At 36.3% G+C, this 17,455-nt stretch overlaps 1 protein-coding gene across 3 annotated transcripts; it reads right to left on the bottom strand.

Annotated features, from left to right (window-relative positions):
- Positions 1-1,011: 1,011 nt before the first annotated feature.
- Positions 1,012-16,992, bottom strand: LOC129438327 (uncharacterized). 3 transcript variants are annotated; one of them, XM_055197040.2, is made up of 12 exons: positions 13,412-13,567; positions 12,646-12,800; positions 12,315-12,508; positions 9,532-10,568; positions 9,300-9,452; positions 7,266-7,346; positions 6,032-6,148; positions 4,358-4,507; positions 3,848-4,015; positions 3,571-3,762; positions 3,024-3,206; positions 1,012-2,035 (listed from the first exon to the last, which is right to left on the bottom strand). In XM_055197040.2, exons 3-12 carry the CDS (start codon positions 12,487-12,489, stop codon positions 1,931-1,933), a joined length of 2,361 nt encoding a protein of 786 aa, XP_055053015.2. In that variant the 5' UTR covers positions 12,490-12,508; positions 12,646-12,800; positions 13,412-13,567; the 3' UTR covers positions 1,012-1,930. The 3 variants fall into 3 exon arrangements, 2 of the variants coding, with proteins under 2 accessions (XP_055053015.2, XP_055053014.2); XM_055197039.2 differs by lacking the exon at positions 12,646-12,800 and having other exon boundaries at positions 13,412-13,568; XR_008642511.2 differs by lacking the exons at positions 1,012-2,035; positions 3,024-3,206; positions 3,571-3,762; ... (5 more) ...; positions 9,532-10,568; positions 12,315-12,508 and adding exons at positions 14,329-14,383; positions 14,719-14,803; positions 15,504-15,587; ... (2 more) ...; positions 16,222-16,375; positions 16,674-16,992 and having other exon boundaries at positions 12,715-12,800; positions 13,412-14,208.
- Between the last annotated feature and the right edge of the window lie 463 nt (positions 16,993-17,455).

Raw genomic sequence — 17,455 nt, 5'->3', positions numbered from 1 at the left:
TTTTTTAATGAAAGGTGGATAAATAAGTTTCCATTGATAATTTCAAATTTCGTTGACCTTGACCGAGATCCAACTATTTGAAAATATGGAATCTGAGGGTGAAAAAAATTGTCCTTTAAAGTTGTCCAAATGAAGTCAGCAACTGCATCCACTCACTAAAATAAAGTTTTTATATTTATGGTACGAAATTTACAAAATATATTCATTAAACATAATCTTAACACAAAATCCTATGATTTATGCCATAAAAAAATCTATAATTTTGACCCATACAAAGTATTTTTGGCTTTTGCCATAAATATACTCTTTCCTAGGAAAATTTGTAATGTGTTGTAAATGTTCACTTAATATGTAGTACAATTTTAAGTATTTTCCCTTTGTGCTTGCTTTCCTTAATTCCTCCTGATTACATATAATTTTTATATATGAAGTTGTAATGAACATATATAACAACATATATGATCAAATATTAAAATGTCATACAATTATGTAAAAGCATAATACATACAATGCAACATATATCCATATATGGACATGTATTCTACATCCATAGACATGTCATATATAAATGTATTTGGAAAAATATTTGCTACATAAATGAAACTGGACATTTTTGTAATATTTTGAAATATATGTACAAGTATCTGGCATATATTTTGTATATCTGTAAAGTCCATACATAGACATATATACTGTATGTGTTTAACATATATTGCCATATATCAGATTTCCGTATGGGCTGGTTTTAAGGAATTTTTAAGGAATGTGAACAGTTTTATAGAAAGCTAAATTTGCGTCTTATCGTAGCTCGGCTGGTGGAGCATTGCACAGGAATACTAGATAAAATACTAACACACGTACTGATCAAATGTATTAGGCTACTTCACACACACACACACACACGCGCGCACGCGCACACACGCAACTATAACTCAGAACCAAATGTATAAATGTAAATTTGCTCTGCAGTAAATACCAGCAAACTTTAATAATGATCACAGCATTCATTCATTCATTTAGATATCTGAGGTTTTTATTGTCAGTTATACCCTTGAGTTCTTAAGAAAGAACCTTTTAATATTTCCAAATAAAAGAAAACCTCAAACGAAACTTTGAGAACCACAACCAGCACAATATTTGAGGCATCATTTAACAGAATACTTCCAGAACGGAAATATGATATACCAAATGTTGTGGGAAAAATTCCAACATACCCAAATAAAACAAGAGATTAAAACATACAAATAACAATCGACATACAGTAAGTAAATACCCATCTTTTCTCAAAGAAAAGGCAAATGTCCAACATCAACATTTATAAATGGAGGAAAAAATAAGATCATATAGGAAAGAATGCAATAGACAATCAATAGGTGAACAGCAGCATTTAACATGTTTAGCCACCATAACCAGTAAAACATTTAAACTATTTAAATATTTAATATTAATTCAAGGCAGTAGGGAATGTTATGAAAAAAAGATTTGTCTAGGCGTGTGCAGATGTGTACATTTTGGCATCATCCTTAAAAAGTGCAAGGGGGAATCAGAACAGATTTATGGCTACGTTCAAGTGTAATGGTCATGAACTTAAATAATATTTCATCACATACCCTAATAGCAGAAACATACATGACACTACTGGAATGACATTTGCATACAAAAAAAAACAACCTGTACTACAGACCAACATAAAACCCTGCAGAAGTGCAATGCAGTCCTTCACTTGAGCATCATTATTTTTCTTCAAAAATTGCGAGCTAGACTGGAGATTTTAATTTATTTAACAGTCTTATTATTATTATTTGTACAGTAAAGATTGCACTGCTGTTACCAATAAATTATGCAAATCAAAGCTTGACAGTCAATCAACATATTCAACGTGTATTTATTAAATGTGTCTGTGTCTTTCAAAATAGTGACACAAACACACTCACAGTGTATGTTTGACGTCCATCTTTGGTCTAAGCCTGTTTGAGATGTTTTGCTGAAGCTCTGTAAGCACACCGTCCCGCTCCTCTAACTCCAGAAGAACTTGCTTTGGAGGACAAACAGGAAAGTTCAGTATCAGTAAGACCATGCAGTGGTGATCACAGCAGATAAGTTCAGTTATTAAAGGAAAATTCCACTTTTTTTGAAAACATGCTAATATTCCAGCTCCCCTAGAGTTAAACATTTGATTCTTACCATTTTGGAATCCATTCAGTTGATATCCGGGTCTGGACGCTAGCACTTTTAGCATAGCTTAGCATAATCCATTGAATCTGATTAGACCACCAGCATCACGCTAAAAATAACCAAAGAGTTTTGACATTCTTCCTACTCAAAACTTGACTCTTCTGTAGTTACATCGTTCACCAACACTGACGGAAAATTAAAAGTTGGTATTTTTTAGGCCGATATGGCTAGTAACTATACTCTCATTCTGGCGTAATAATCAAGGACTTTGCTGATGTAACATGGCTGCAGCAGGCGTATTGATATTACGCACTGCCCGAAAATAGTCCCCTGCTATTGAAAGTTACTAAGGGGACTATTTTCAGGCAGTGCGTAATATCAATACCTGTGTAATATCTCAACTTTGAATTTTCCATCAGTCCTAGTACACAATGCAACTACATAAGAGTCAAGTTCTAAACAGGAAAAATACGAAGCTCTTTGGTTATTTTTGAGCGCGATGCCAATGGTCCAATCAGACTCAATGGATTATGCTAAGCTATGCTAAAAGTGCTAGCGCCAGACCCGGAGATCGGCTGAATGGATTCCAAAACGGTAAGAATCAAATGCTCAACTCTAGAGTAGCTGGAAAAATTAGCATATTTAAAAAAAAAAGTGGAGTGTCCCTTTAACTAGTAGTGCACAAATATAAAAAACATAATTGTCAGGTATTTGATATTGTAACACTTAAATATTAATTATAAAATTACATTGATGCCCTTTCATTTAATCAGCAATCTCTAATTACAACCAGAAGCTCTTTATGGTCTGAAAAAACTTTTTAGCTGCCTAAAGTTTGCACTACTTACCTCAATGAGTTTATCCCTCTTCTGAAGATTCTCTATTAGTTTTCCTTCTCTCTCCTTATTTTCCTTCTTCTGGATTAGTTCAGCCTCCTTCTTCTCTTTGGTTTTGTCTCTCAGTTCCTTGAGGACGTTCTTGAGTTGCTCTGACAGTTCAGTGATGGCTTGTTTGTGACTTTCTCTTTGGTCCTAAAATAAAGGTGGACAATGAAAAAAAATGAGGAGCTCAGATGCAAAAGCTGCTAAACATGAGAATAAAAATAACCAAATGCTCTCGTCACATATTATACGTTTATCAAATATTATCACATCAAATCCGCTTAATCTCGGCCACAGCCTATTCAGAAATACCGCTTTGTTGGTAAAATCTATTAAAAATCTAATAAAAAAAGCTCATTTATATTTTTAGAGGGTTTTGCATCTGAGCTCTTTGAATCTTTGGGTCTTGGATGGTTTTATGAAGCTGTGGTTGTTTAATGTTAGTTATAACAAGATTATACAATTTCTACAATTTAAGACTTTTTAATAGTAAGTAAGTGCAGTCTGAAATTACCTGTATGAATGTTTCAGAGTCCTTCAAGGCTGTCATAAGTCTTGAGATCTCCTGCCTCAAGGTGGCGCCAAGCTCTTCTCTATCTCTGAAGCTGGCTTGCAGGAGAGATTCCTTTTCTTGCAGTTGATTTACCAATCCACCATCAGCCCCGCCTCCTTCTAATCCCCGACCAATCAGGGAGTCTGAGAGTGCCTAAGGGAAAAATTCATTAATTGTTAACTACCTAAAATTACACATTAACTAAAATCTGACATGGGAAAGATAATGCCACGTCTACCTGCACATCCCTGCGTGAACTCTCCAGCGCCCCCTTAAGTTGGGAGATAAACGCTTCGTTGTCTTGCACAAGTGCAGTCAGGGCTGAATCTCTCTCTTTCCACACCTCCCACTCCTTCATCATTTCCTGTTGGGTTCGATCTCGCTCTGTCAGCTCTACACGCAGGTGCTGTGTGGAGGCAAGATTTTCACAGATGGCAGGGTGAATCATTTTTTCCATTAAGAAACGTTAAGGCTCTTTATATATATTTTTTGGAATACAACCAATTGAAACTAAACAGCACACACACACACACAAAAGATCTGTCCGCTTTTATTGTAAGCTTTTGGACCGATCAAAAATGTTTTTAAATTATAAAACAAAGCTAAAAAAAAAAACTGAATATATGCAACAAAGTCTCATTTATATTCTTAAAAACATGCAGTCACTGCATGCAGCAGTCACTAACCAAGCGTTTATGTAAACCATGTGTGGGTACTGTTGCATAAGAACACTGTTTGCTTGACTCACATTAATAACATCCTGGTTACACTGGAGCACTGTGTTAAGTGTGATCAGGTCTCGGTCTCTCTCTCTCCCAGCGTCTCGGAGAGCTTGTAGTTGTTTTTCCAGCGCTTTCTCTTTCTCCTTCGCCTCGGACAGCTGGGCCTCCAGTACAGACTTATTAACATAGTAGTACAGAAACAAACGCGCAATCATTTGCATGTGCACATGACAACAAAACATTGCCGTACAACAGCAATGTGCATTTATGGACAACCAAACAAAAATGAGAAAAAGTGAAAGTTGGATCTACTTAAAAAATTACTTCAGTTGGCTACACTTAAAACAATTACGTTTTTACAACTTATTTTTTTACTTAAAGTGAGAAAACTTAAGTTGGAACAAGTTAAATTTTTTTAGCCAATTAACCAACTGAATTAATTTAAGTTAATCCAACTTTCACTAGTGTCTAAATATAGGGGGAAAAGTCCCCCAATAGCCCCCGGTTTCACAGACAAGGCTTAAAGGAATATTCCATTTTCTTAAAAGAAAAATCCAGATAATCCACTCACCACCATGTCATCCAAAACGTTGATGTCTTTCTTTGTTCAGTCGAAAAGAAATTATGTTTTTTGAAGAAAATATTGCAGAATTTTTCTAATTTTAATGGACTTTAATAGAACCCAACATTCAATACCCAACTCAACACCCAACAGTTCCCTTCAACGGAGCTTCAAAGGACTACAAACGATCCCAAACGAGGCACAAGGGTCCCATCCAGCAAAACGACCGTCATTTTTGACAAGAAAAACAAAAAATATCCATTTCAAACCACAACTTCTCGTCCAGATGCAGTAGTGATGTGCCAGCGTGACCCCACGCAATACGTCATGACGTCAAGAGGTCACAGAGGACGAACGCGAAACTCCGCCCCAGTGTTCACAAGCGTCCCGAAAGGGGACCGTTCCTATGTTGCTGTATGTCAACTGATACCAATTAATGTCTTTGTGTCAGTTTATTGTTTACAATGGTCCGCAAATGTGCGTTTTATTATGTAACACGTGACCTCCCTACGTCACTACGCATTTACGTTAGGTTGCGCTGGACCGGACCTAGACGAAAAGTTGTGGTTCAAGAGCGTATTTCTATTTTTCTTGTCAAAAATGACAATCGTTTCACTAGACAAGACCCTTATGCCTCGCCTGGGATTGTTTACAGTCCCTTGAAACTCCGTTGAAAAAACTGTTAAGTGTTGAGTTAAGTACCAAATGTTGGGCTCCACCAAAGTCCATTAAAATGAGAAAAATCCTGCAATGCTTTCCCCAAAAAACACAACTTCCTCTCGACTGAACAAAGAAAGACATCAACACCCTGGATGACATGGTGGTGAGCAAACCATCTGGACTTCCCTCCCAAGAAAATGGAATATTCCTTTAAGGTTAATCCTATACTAAAACACGTGTTTAAGCTCTCTCAACTGAAAATAACTTGCACTGACAGATGTTAAAATATGATTTGTCTCAAGATACATACCATTAACGTTTTTTCTAAGGCATGTTTTATTGAAGATGCTTAATAATCTTAATTTAACTAAGGCCTAATCCTGGCTTTGGCTAAGCCTCGTTTTGAAACCAGGCCTTAAAGTCGTCGCAGTAAGATGTAAGATTATTGTCCATGTGCTTTGTTTAAACAGACCCTCACCTCATTCTCGTTTTGTTTATCATTGACGGTATTGGTCAGTTTTGTAATGAGTTTGCCCATCTCGTTGGACTCCACCCCATGCTCAACACACAGCCTCTGGATCAAAGTCACACATTCCTGAGGAGGGGATCCAACAGTTTATCAGCAACACATCTGTGACCTGCACACAAGCTGTTCTTCCTGTATCTGAAGAGTTTGGTTCCAAAACGCAATAAATCCATTTTGACTAATTTGGGTAATAATGTGTTTTCTATACCAAGAAAGTGACAAGATGAAAACCACTATTTTCTGCTACAAACTTTCACATTAGGTTATAATAACATTAAAAATTCAAATCCATTATTTGATTTTCAAAGATTTATTATAAAAACTGATTATTTTCCTTAAAATGCGATAAATCTATTAAATCAATATATTAATGTGCATTCATCTTTGCCATGTTATATTCATTTAGTTGTCTAGTTGTATACACTGATTAAAAAAATAAACATTAATGACATTAATGAAAATTACTTTGTCATATTAAGAACACTGTCATTGCTGCTGTCATCCTTGGGAGGTCGTGGCTGAAATTTTTGTGACAGCGATCAGCTGTAAAACGTTTTGGTCCTGCTGGATTTTCATTGACTTCGAGTAAAATAATGGAAAGCATTTCATAAGATCGCCTGGGGTCAATGTGTTAGCATGACAGAAGCTTGATGCTGTCGTGTGAGAACAAACAACAGCCGGCATCTTCCCCGCCACAGAAAACCACCACAGGTTTATCAATGCAATTAAAGTATTATTTTGTTTTTGTTTGTTTGTTGATCACAAAGTACATAGTAGTTGAATAAAACTAGTATTCCGTGTGTATTCAATGCGCCGCCATTGTTGTTTACAATGCGTGGAATGGTGCTCTGTGGTTTGTTGAGTGGATTTACTGCATTCTGCAGAAAAGGAGGACTGGCATATCGCGTTTTGGGAAAAAAAGGAGAATGAGATGACAGAATAACACGGCGGATATCGGATTTTGCGTAAAATTTTTAATACTGATCTGATACAATACTGATTTTGGTGGTAACTATTTTTTTAAAAAACACATTTATCGCGTTTTGGAACCAAACTCTTCATCTACAACCGAGCATTTCAGTGTAACCTTGAAGTTTAATGATGAATTAATAAGGAGTAATGCACTTTATCATAAACCAATTGATGTTATGACTGAACAGCTCTACTGGGGTTTATGAACACTCACCTGGATTACGTTCTCTCTGCTGTGCAGTGATTGGCTAAGATTGTCGATCAGGTCATTTTTGTTCGTGGTCTTTAGATTGGCCTGCATGCGAAAGAACAGTCACATATCAGTTTTCTTCTCACAAATGGATACCATTCACAGAATCCTATTTACGCCTGAGGGACAGTTCATTGTGTCATTGAGACTGCATTCCTCATCACAGAGTTACTTGTCAATAGCTTCATTTCATGATATACCAGTGCTGCATGTTAAACAAATGTCTATTTTTTATTACAATATTTTCCTAGAGGTCGTATTTTAGGTCCGAATTATTATTTTAGATATGTTTAAGACAAATATTGAAATCAAACTTTGATGCTCAATACTTATAAAATTTTATAAACAGGGTTACATATTATTGCCTCCTTAGGATGAATTGCTTAATTTATTAAAGTCATGTTGGATAAAAAGGAGTGCTTATTGTAAATTTGTGTGCAAAGCCTGCAATAAATGGCACAAGCTTTAAATAGTTTTTCCTCATCTTTATCTTTAGTTTATATGGTGCTCAAAAACGATAATATCTATTTCGGTAAAGATATAGTATCTGATTCTGCACCTTAGTGTGACTGGGTGCGTCAAGTATGTCAACACCAATTATGTATTGTTGACATTCACAGTAAATGTGGACGGCCATATTTTAATGCTTCAAATAAACAAAATCATCTTAATAAACGGCTTCAAATAAAGGTCTTTTTTGGACTAAGTCGTATTGTGTTTTAAAGTTTGCAATGATCTCGTATTTAAATTATTGGAATAGTACAAAACTTTCAGGTAATATAAAAAGAGAAAAACATTTGATTTCATGCAACCACTAATGTGATTCTCGCGAAGTTAGACTTACGAGGTGTTACGAAACATGTTGATAATAAAAGTAAATGCTATCAAAATAAGAAGCATACAGTTACAAACATCTCTTCATGTACTATTTTGCACATGATTTCAAATGACATCATAAAAAACTATTTTGTTGTTTTTTCCACATTTAAGGGGAAATTTTTCATTACCGCAACGTGTCCATGACTAGATTTGGGTTCTTTGACATGGAAATATTTATAATTTAAAAATCTAAAAAAAAAAAAAAAGCTTCAATGCATGTTATACTATAAACATTTATAGTAAAGAAACATGTGGTATTTGGTGATCATTGGTAAATGTAGTGATAATGATAAGGAATATAAATGTGTCCAAGACCAATTTTCTCATCCTCCGCAACAATTTTCAATCATTGTTTAAGGCCTCAACTAACTTTTTTTTTTAATTCTTGGAAGGGACATAATTAACTGTGACACTAAATATGGCTACCAGGTAAGCAGTTCTTATTTCTTCTCTCCAGATAAAAGTTAAAATTTTGTTTGTCATAGTACCTAGACAACTTTTTAGTTCTCATTACCGAAACATGAGTTTGTAAATGTATATATTTAATGTAATATCATGTTGCGGTAATGATCATTTTTGATAATGATCATTTAAAAAAATTTGAATAATTCTATAGGAAATATTTTTAAATCCTCTAAAAATAATGATTAAAGTAAGTTCATAAGAAGAAATCTTATATGTGCAAAAAATTGGCTTCAAGGGCTTTTTAAAAACTCTAATGCTGGACACCTTCTAAGTCTGGATTTCCTAAGAATCAACCTAATGAATTTGAGAGTGCAAATATATTTAAATAGATGTAAGATCAAACTACATAGGCACATTTAAATGTAAATGTTATAAGAATATAAATGACAGGTACGCCCAAAGCCCAAGGCAAACTCCTCCTGTCTGGGAAGATTCCTGGACGAGGTGTGTGAGCGTATACATGAATTTAAAGCTTTTAAAAAATTCACACACCCTCTGTAATAAGCCTTGCTTAATGTATTATTTGAGTCAACAAAAAGATTAACAAAAGGTGCGTCTTAAATACACCATGTTACTTCTAAAAACAACAACATCATCTTATTCTACACCCAATTTGTTCGCTATATTTCTATATTTACATCGACCCCATGTCACCTGTGAAAGAGTCTTGGGTTGATTGACAGGAACGCTTGTTACTGGTTTGTCCGCGTTCTTGAGCTGCGCCTCCAGAGTTCTGATGCGAGACTGAGCCTGAACCAGCTGCTCACGCAACTGCTTCACAGCCAGGTGAACCCTACCTGCAGACACCTGCAGAAAGCAAAAATAATTATGCAGGGAAGCCTATGAGGGAAAAGTATGATTTTATCAACAAATATATTAGCCTTACCTCTCTTTGCAATGGCAGAAACTCGTCTCTTAGTTCGGTCAGCACATCCTCGCTCTCATCTTCATACTCAATCTCCATCCCGTTATCCTGCTCTCCAAAATTCAGTATCCTGACTAACCCCGCTTTCTCTCCCACTTTGTCTTTCCCATTCTGCATTTCCCCTCTGTCCAACACAGGAATGCGACTTCCAGCTGGTGAGCTCACTGGCCTCCCTTCAATTCCTCTTAATTCTTTAAAAATGGAGTCCAGGATGACCGTCTGATCTGGCCAATCAAACGGATCGTTGCCATCCAAAGAGTCAGTTGAATGGACAGAGGCAGTACGGGATCGGGATTGTAAAGAATGACAGGAACCAGACCGTGAGGTGGGGCTCGAACTGTCAGACGGCACTTTCGACCAATTAAGAGGCATACTGCGGGATTTATCTCGAGAGAGACCCAACGAGGCAAAGGCTTGCTCTGGCAGATTACGGGGAATGCCGCAAACCGATTCGTAATCCGAGTCGGACACTCTCAGAGAGTCGCAACACTCGCATTGCTTGTCCTTATGGCACCGTTTTCCCGTTCTCTTATAGTGGGAACATGACTGGGCTTTCTCTGCCCACCACTCATACTCAGAGAGAGCCATATTATCCCGCAGCATTTCTCGATATCCATCCCCTGCTGAATAATCCCTGAGTTGTCTTCCCGGTTCCCCTTCCTCCTCACTGGAGCTTCCCATACCCCTGGAATTAGGAAAGTGCCAATGGAAAAACAAGCTTCGGACCCATCGCCTGATTTTATCCCTTTCCTGAGTAAGCCTCTGGAGTCTCTCATTTGACAGAGCTCGGACTCGTGCGATGACGGTGTCGAACTTAAAAACTCGCTCCAACACAGACACACACTTGCCACATATAAACTCCCCCTCTCCGTCCCCACGTGGTACAGGCTGCTCCAATATGTGAGTCAGCACACAGAGCAGGTCTATTCCTTTCGTAGGGGTGAGCACAGATTGAGATTTGGAAAGTGACCGAGAGGAACCCAGAGAAAATGTGCTGCCTAGAAAGAAAAATGCAGAAAGATTATCAGTAAGACAACAGAAATTATTTCACAGGTTTAATCTCTTTCATCTACATGATTGGCATTTTTGCACATAAATGTATTGCAGAGTTAACATCTAAATATAAGAATGTAATATTCCTTTTATAATAATCTTTTGTGTAATACTGTAAATTTTAAATGCAAATCCTTTTGTTAAAAGTTTACAGAAGTACATACATAAATAACTACAGTATATAACATTAAACAATATACAGCTGTTCTTCCACATGTGTGCTTTAAAGGATTAGTCCATTTTCTTAAAAAAAATCCAGATAATTTACTCACCACCATGTCATCCAAAAAGTTGATGCCTTTCTTTGTTCAGTCGAGAAGAAATTATGTTTTTTGAGGAAAACATTCCAGGACTTTTCTCATTTTAATGGACTTTAATGGACCCCAACACTTAACAGTTTTAATGCAGTTTAAAATTGCAGTTTTAAAGGACTCTAAATGCTTTCAAACGAGGCATAAGGGTCTAATCTAGTGAAACGATTGTCATTTCTGGCAAGAAAAATAAAAAAAAAATGCACTTTTAATCCACAACTTCTCTTCTTCATCTGGCCCTGTGACGCGCCAGCACGACCTCACGTAATTGTGTAATGACGTCGAAAGGTCACGTGTTACATATATAAAAATGCACATTTGCAGACCATTTTAGACAATAAACTGACAAAAAGACATTAATTAGTATCATTCGACATACAACAACGTCGGAACGGTCCTCTTCCTCCACACCGTAAACACTGGGGCATAGTTTCGCATATGTCATCCGTGATCTCTTGACGTGATGACGTATTACGTAAGGTCACGCTGGCATGTCACAGGACCGAAGGAAGACGAAAAGTTGTGGTTTAAAAGTGCATATTTATTATTTTTCCTGCCAAAACTGACAATCGTTTCGCTAGATAAGACCCTTATGCCTCGTTTGAGATCGTTTAGATTCCTTTGAAACTGCAATTTGAAACTGCATTAAAACTGTTAAGTGTTGGGGTCCATTAAGGTCCATTAAAATGAGAAAAATCCTGGAATGCTTTCCTAAAAAAACATAATTTCTTCTCGAACAAAGAAAGACATCAACATTTTGGATGACATGGTGGTGAGTAAATTATCTAGATTTTATTTTTAAGAAAATTGACTAATCCTTTAATGTAGGGCTGTCAAAAGACTAATCGCATATAAAACAAAAGTTTGTGTTTGCATAATATATTTGTGTGTGCATTGTAATTATTATGTGTATATTTAAATACACACCTACATGTATAAATGTAAGAAAAAATTATGTATGTATTATATGCAGTTATTTATAAATAATATAACATATATCAAAATCTAAATATACACACACACACACACACACACACACGAAAATGTTTCTTAAATACATAAATATATGCATGTGTGTGTGTTTTTATATACAAAATAATTACACACAATAGTAGTATTGAACACACACGCACACACAAACACACACATATTATACAAAATAAAAGTTTGTTTTTGTATACGATTAATCTTTTGACACCCCCACTTTAATGAATTGGAACACAGTTTAAAATGTGTTCAAATTGCAACCCAAAGACCATGGATCCCAGGGGAGCACACATACTGATAAAATGTATAGATTAAATGCACTTTTATCCAAAGTCGCTTAGATAAAAGCATCAGCCAAATGCATAGGATCAACTATTCTGTACTTGTTCATACCCCATGGGCTGCTCTGCACAGATCTGGGCAGGCTTCCCGTCTTGGAAAAGTCTGTTGGGGTTTGAGGCTGTGCCCCTTTTCGGTTCTGAGCCGCGTACAACCATCGCCGCTGGTTACCCTGCAGGTCACCTCCACAGATGCGGCAGGCATCACCTCTTTTACCTCTGGAACTCATTATACACACAGCAGATACCCTGTAATAATAATACAAAGAACAATTAAGAGATTGTTAAAAAATACATATACAAATGTTTAAAGATCCTATGCATAGATTAAACATTTTCCCAAACCATAATGGCTCATGTAAGCTGTTAATGACAGCACTACCTACTTTAGTTTTAAATGCAGTGGTCTTGCAATGAAAGCACACCCGTGTTAATCTATCAGGAGTTGTTTTGTATGGCAGTGTACTCTTGTCCACTGGCTGGGTGGATCCACTGGATGACAGCTCGATTTCCCTTACTGACAGTCTCACTGTTTACACAGCTAAACCACCCATTGGATACGTCGATCAAAACACACAAACAGACAGACACAGAGACATTTAGGAACTCGATTAAATATTTGCCCCCCAAAAAATATTATTTGCCATGTCTGCCAGCATGATTTATTCAAATACTTTTGAACGCTTCACATTAAAAAGAAAAAATAGTATGCGAGCATTATGCGTACACGACGCAAACACTCACATTTTATATTAAATGACACACACTTTAATAAAAAATAAAAGTAGACAAAGTATATTGAATAAAACCACGTGAACGTTTACAGCCAATAAGGAGACGTGTAACAAAAAATAAATTAAAGAAGCTTCGCGACGCGCTGGCAGGGATCCGCACGCGGTGAGTAATCTCTCGACAACTCTCGGTTAGGCTCTTCTTGTCCTCAAACTACTTAAACTTTGATATGAAAACACGCTGATATAAATCAACGAATCTGACTTTTGATTATCGTAGTGTCAGAATGACCCTGCAGAGGACATAAACATGACATGACAGACCAAACAAATGCCGAACACAGGCGACGATCGACCTGACAAACTTTTAAAAGCGATAAAACGCTATTATAACCACAAACATACAGATAAACGCGCTTACCGAGCCTCCGGAAGAGTATTAGAAACTCTCGAGCACGTCTCTCCCGTCCGTGCCTGAGAAGAAGCCACCTCGCGCCGGTCTACCTTGCTGACGTCATAATAAGTACCTGTTTAGCACGCAGCTGCGTGGCGCGTCCAGCTGTTTGCCGTGCGCATGCACAGTAGGCGTTCACTGCACACAAGTATGTACATTATATAAAAGACCGGGGATAGTTGTCTTGTCAAAAGGAGCTTTTCAGGTTTTTTATTATATATTTTTTTAAATAGTCAAAAACAAAAAACACGCTATTGAGCATTTCCAAATGTATGTTTTATTAATAGATTATTAAATATCCAGGCTGGTATGATCTATAATTAGTATGCTGCTTTAATTATAGTATAACGTTGGACTGGATAGTGGCAGCCTGGCAGGACAAAATAATCTGCTTGTATATAATATTAAAATAGCACAAGCTCTTACACAACAATATCTCAAATCATTCATAGCATATGTAGTTAATAAATTATTACATTATCTTTGCAAAAGTAACGTCGTCATAACACACATTGATTAATAACAGTAAACATATTCCACACAAGCAAAACTGATTTGGGCAGACTGAAAATAATGCATAGTTTGTATCTTTGTCTTTAGTTTCTTGTTCTGTCTTTGGATTAGGTGAGCCACTTGTCTATGCAGGACTGGTAGACTGTGAGGTTTGAATGCCAGGATGTATGCCGCACATTAGGGACGACACACTTGACCACGGCTCCTTTTGTGTCCAGTGTTTTCAGACCAAAAGTATCTCTTAGATAATACTAAAGAGAGAAAGGACAAATGATTAAAAGAACACTATGCCAGACAACTATCAAACTAAGTATAAAGTGCCTAAAATGTGTCTTAACTCTTTAAAATGTAAATGTAATGCATCCACTCACCTCCTGCTTTTCCATCTCAACTACAGTTTCATTACTGTCATAGAATCCAAAAATACTGTGGTGAAATAAAAATATAAACAGTTTTATTCAGGAATTTAAAAAATGACAAACATACCCTAACATAGCACCATATAATCCTCTAAGACGGCCTTTGTAGTGAAGTTCAAATGTCACACTAAATATTTCTCACATTAATTCTAGTCTGGTGCTTTCCACATAGATTAACCCTTCACACAACCCTCATCTGCAGTACAGGCTCATAAATGCAACTCTAATAAATTTGATATTTTTTTAGTATGCCTGGCCTACTTTTAGGCCAGCATATGCATGCTTTATTTAGTTGGATTACTCATTGTCCATCGAAATATGTGATAAAACATTAGCAGTAACCTTGATTGCCATGGTGTAATAACACCATCATCTTGTCCACCAATCAGGACCAGAGTACGTATGCGCAGGAAGCTGTCTCGCCACGCTGCAGAAGAGAAACAACAAGACTCGAGGCCACAGAATCGAAAGTACATGGACAAACAGATACTGTAATCTGAGTACTATATAAACAAGTACATATTGTATTATTTAGATTAACTTGTGAATAACTATGATTGTTATAATGACAACATAGTAAATGATAAGAGCTTCTATATGTAAATAATAGGACTAGAAAAAAGACAAGAATACAGATATTTTAAATTTTTTGTATGTACTGTATGTATTTTACAGGTGCAACTGTTGGCTTTAGAAAAGCTCTTCACAAACCTATGGGTGACGTCATGGACCCTACGTCCATATTGTTTTTAAGTCTCTAGGTTGTCTCAGACAATGACACATTTGTCCTGTGGTGCTACCGTATGCGTTTTAAAATTGAGGGGTGGGCTGTTGGTTGCATTTCGCAATCTCACCACTAGTATGTAAAATGTACACACCATCTTTAAAGCGTAACTAAACCCCTGGTCAGAGCCTGACTCCACCCACTGGCAATATTTGAAAAATGCAAGAAAAGTGGGCAGATCCCAACGGAGATAGAGGGGACGAACTAAGCTCGTACCAAGCATGTGGTGAGATCGTAACAAGGACGTGGTGAGCTTGAACCTGCTTACGTCACGAGTTTTAGGTAAATCCAATTCCATTTTATTGAACATTTTTTCCAAAATACAAAATTAATCCTAAATTACATGATAGGTTGGCATGCTCTATTTCACCATTCAGTGGGGCAAGATAGTTGCTCCTCTGTAGATATCTCTCTCTTTGGTGTGGGTCTACATAGAGAGAAACAAACGGTAGTGTTGAAAATAAAATAAATGCAAATCAATACAATAATTCTAATAAGAAGTGACAGATCTCCTTACCATTCCAGTAGTTGCAGACAGATATTTTTTGCCCCAATGTAGTATAACAAAAAAGGTACAGCTTTGACTTAATATAGTTAGGGAAAAAATACCTCAGATAAGACGAATCTGTAAAAACATGGAAAATATCTGTGCCACGTCCGTTTTATTTAGAGAAAAGAGATATTATGGTTTGTATTGTGGGAAGCATATTACAAACCTCCATACTGGCCAGCTAGTGGTGAAGACAGGAATATCAGAGAGTGAACATTGTGCATTGGAAGAGTTGCAAGAACTCCACGACATATCAAACCACCTGTGCATGTAGTAAAGAATGTAAATTATGTTAAAAAAAAATTATAATAAAAGAAAATACAATAACAAATTTCCCCCCTAGTCCAGTTTTAGATATGCACAGTCCAATCTTTACATTAGACATCTCTTTGATTTTCTAAACATTCAGAGTATGTACCTAATTGGTGTATAACTAAATATTTAAGTTATTTTGCAGCTGTAGGATGGGAAAACAAAGTGTAAAGTACAGGGATTGGTAAACTTGAATGACCTTGCGAGAAGCAGATGAGGTGGACACCATCCTCAGCGTTTTGCATGACGGATGTGATGGCATCTCTGAAGTCTTCCACCTGCTGCCAAAGTGGTTTAAAACTGGCAACGTAGTCATATAGGGCAAATGTGGTCACGTTGGTACCTGGATGAGACTAAGACATAAAAAGCGAGTTTCATTTCAGTTTTGTGAGTTTCATTCAAGATAGAAAAGAGAAGTAGCCTAATTGTCAAGGTATCAAATTATAAATTGAAACTGTGCCAGTATTATTTGGTTGTTCAAAACCCTAAATTCTGTTGGGTTAAAACAATAAAAATATATATTAGTTAAATATTTTGTTTTTATTTACCTATGCATGTGCACACATTACATTTACATATGCCTATATTATATGTAAAATATAAAAAAACAGTTTTGGCACTACAAACTATTCAACTGTTATAAGAAAGTACCTGATTGATAAAGTTCTCCAAAACCTCGAACTGTTTCGGTCCATCTAAAATCCCGTGAACAATAACGACCGGTCTGTATCCCACAACCGAGGACAGAAATAATGCGGTCCATATTAAAACACATGGGCAACCACTCATAGAAAACCCCATAGAGTCACATCAACTGTTACAACTTTTAAAAAAGAAGTTTAATTCAAAAAAGTTTTTTATTTAAATATATTTAGTCTAATGGCGCAACAAACAGCTATTAAAAATGCGACTATGTGAAATTGGGTTTTATAGATGTGCTTGTTCCGCATCTGTAGTTGCTCCGCATCTGTCATGGCTGTGGTGATGCTTATTTATATAGACCGCTTCCTCTATCAGAGAAAACACCACCTGATGTGGCTTTATCGGAAGAAAAAACAAGAAAACCAGAACAATGTCGTTTATTTGCAATAATTACAAAACGTTACTTTTGTTCCAGTAATAACTATATCGAACAATAGTAAATATCGATTTATTTATTAGCGTGTCTATTACAAATATAGTCAACATTTTTATTGCATCATATACATTAAACGACACTCGCCTCTATTTTAGACAAATATTACCAAGTATAGGCATGTAAGCATTATTCTAAACTAACTATAATATCAAGTGCATGCGATATAGATGTGTATATAAAGTTAAGTGTGTACATAAATACAATAAAACTCTTTTTGGTTAATTCTTATTTTATAGTTTATGAATATTCCACATTGTTTGTAATATTTTATTCATTTCTAAATTTCTACCTGAAC

The sequence above is a fragment of the Misgurnus anguillicaudatus genome, chromosome 24, assembly GCF_027580225.2.
Source record: "Misgurnus anguillicaudatus chromosome 24, ASM2758022v2, whole genome shotgun sequence".
NCBI classification, from domain to species: domain Eukaryota; kingdom Metazoa; phylum Chordata; class Actinopteri; order Cypriniformes; family Cobitidae; genus Misgurnus; species Misgurnus anguillicaudatus.
Note: the sequence above shows the minus strand (reverse complement) of the source record. Positions and strands in the feature narration are given on the sequence as shown.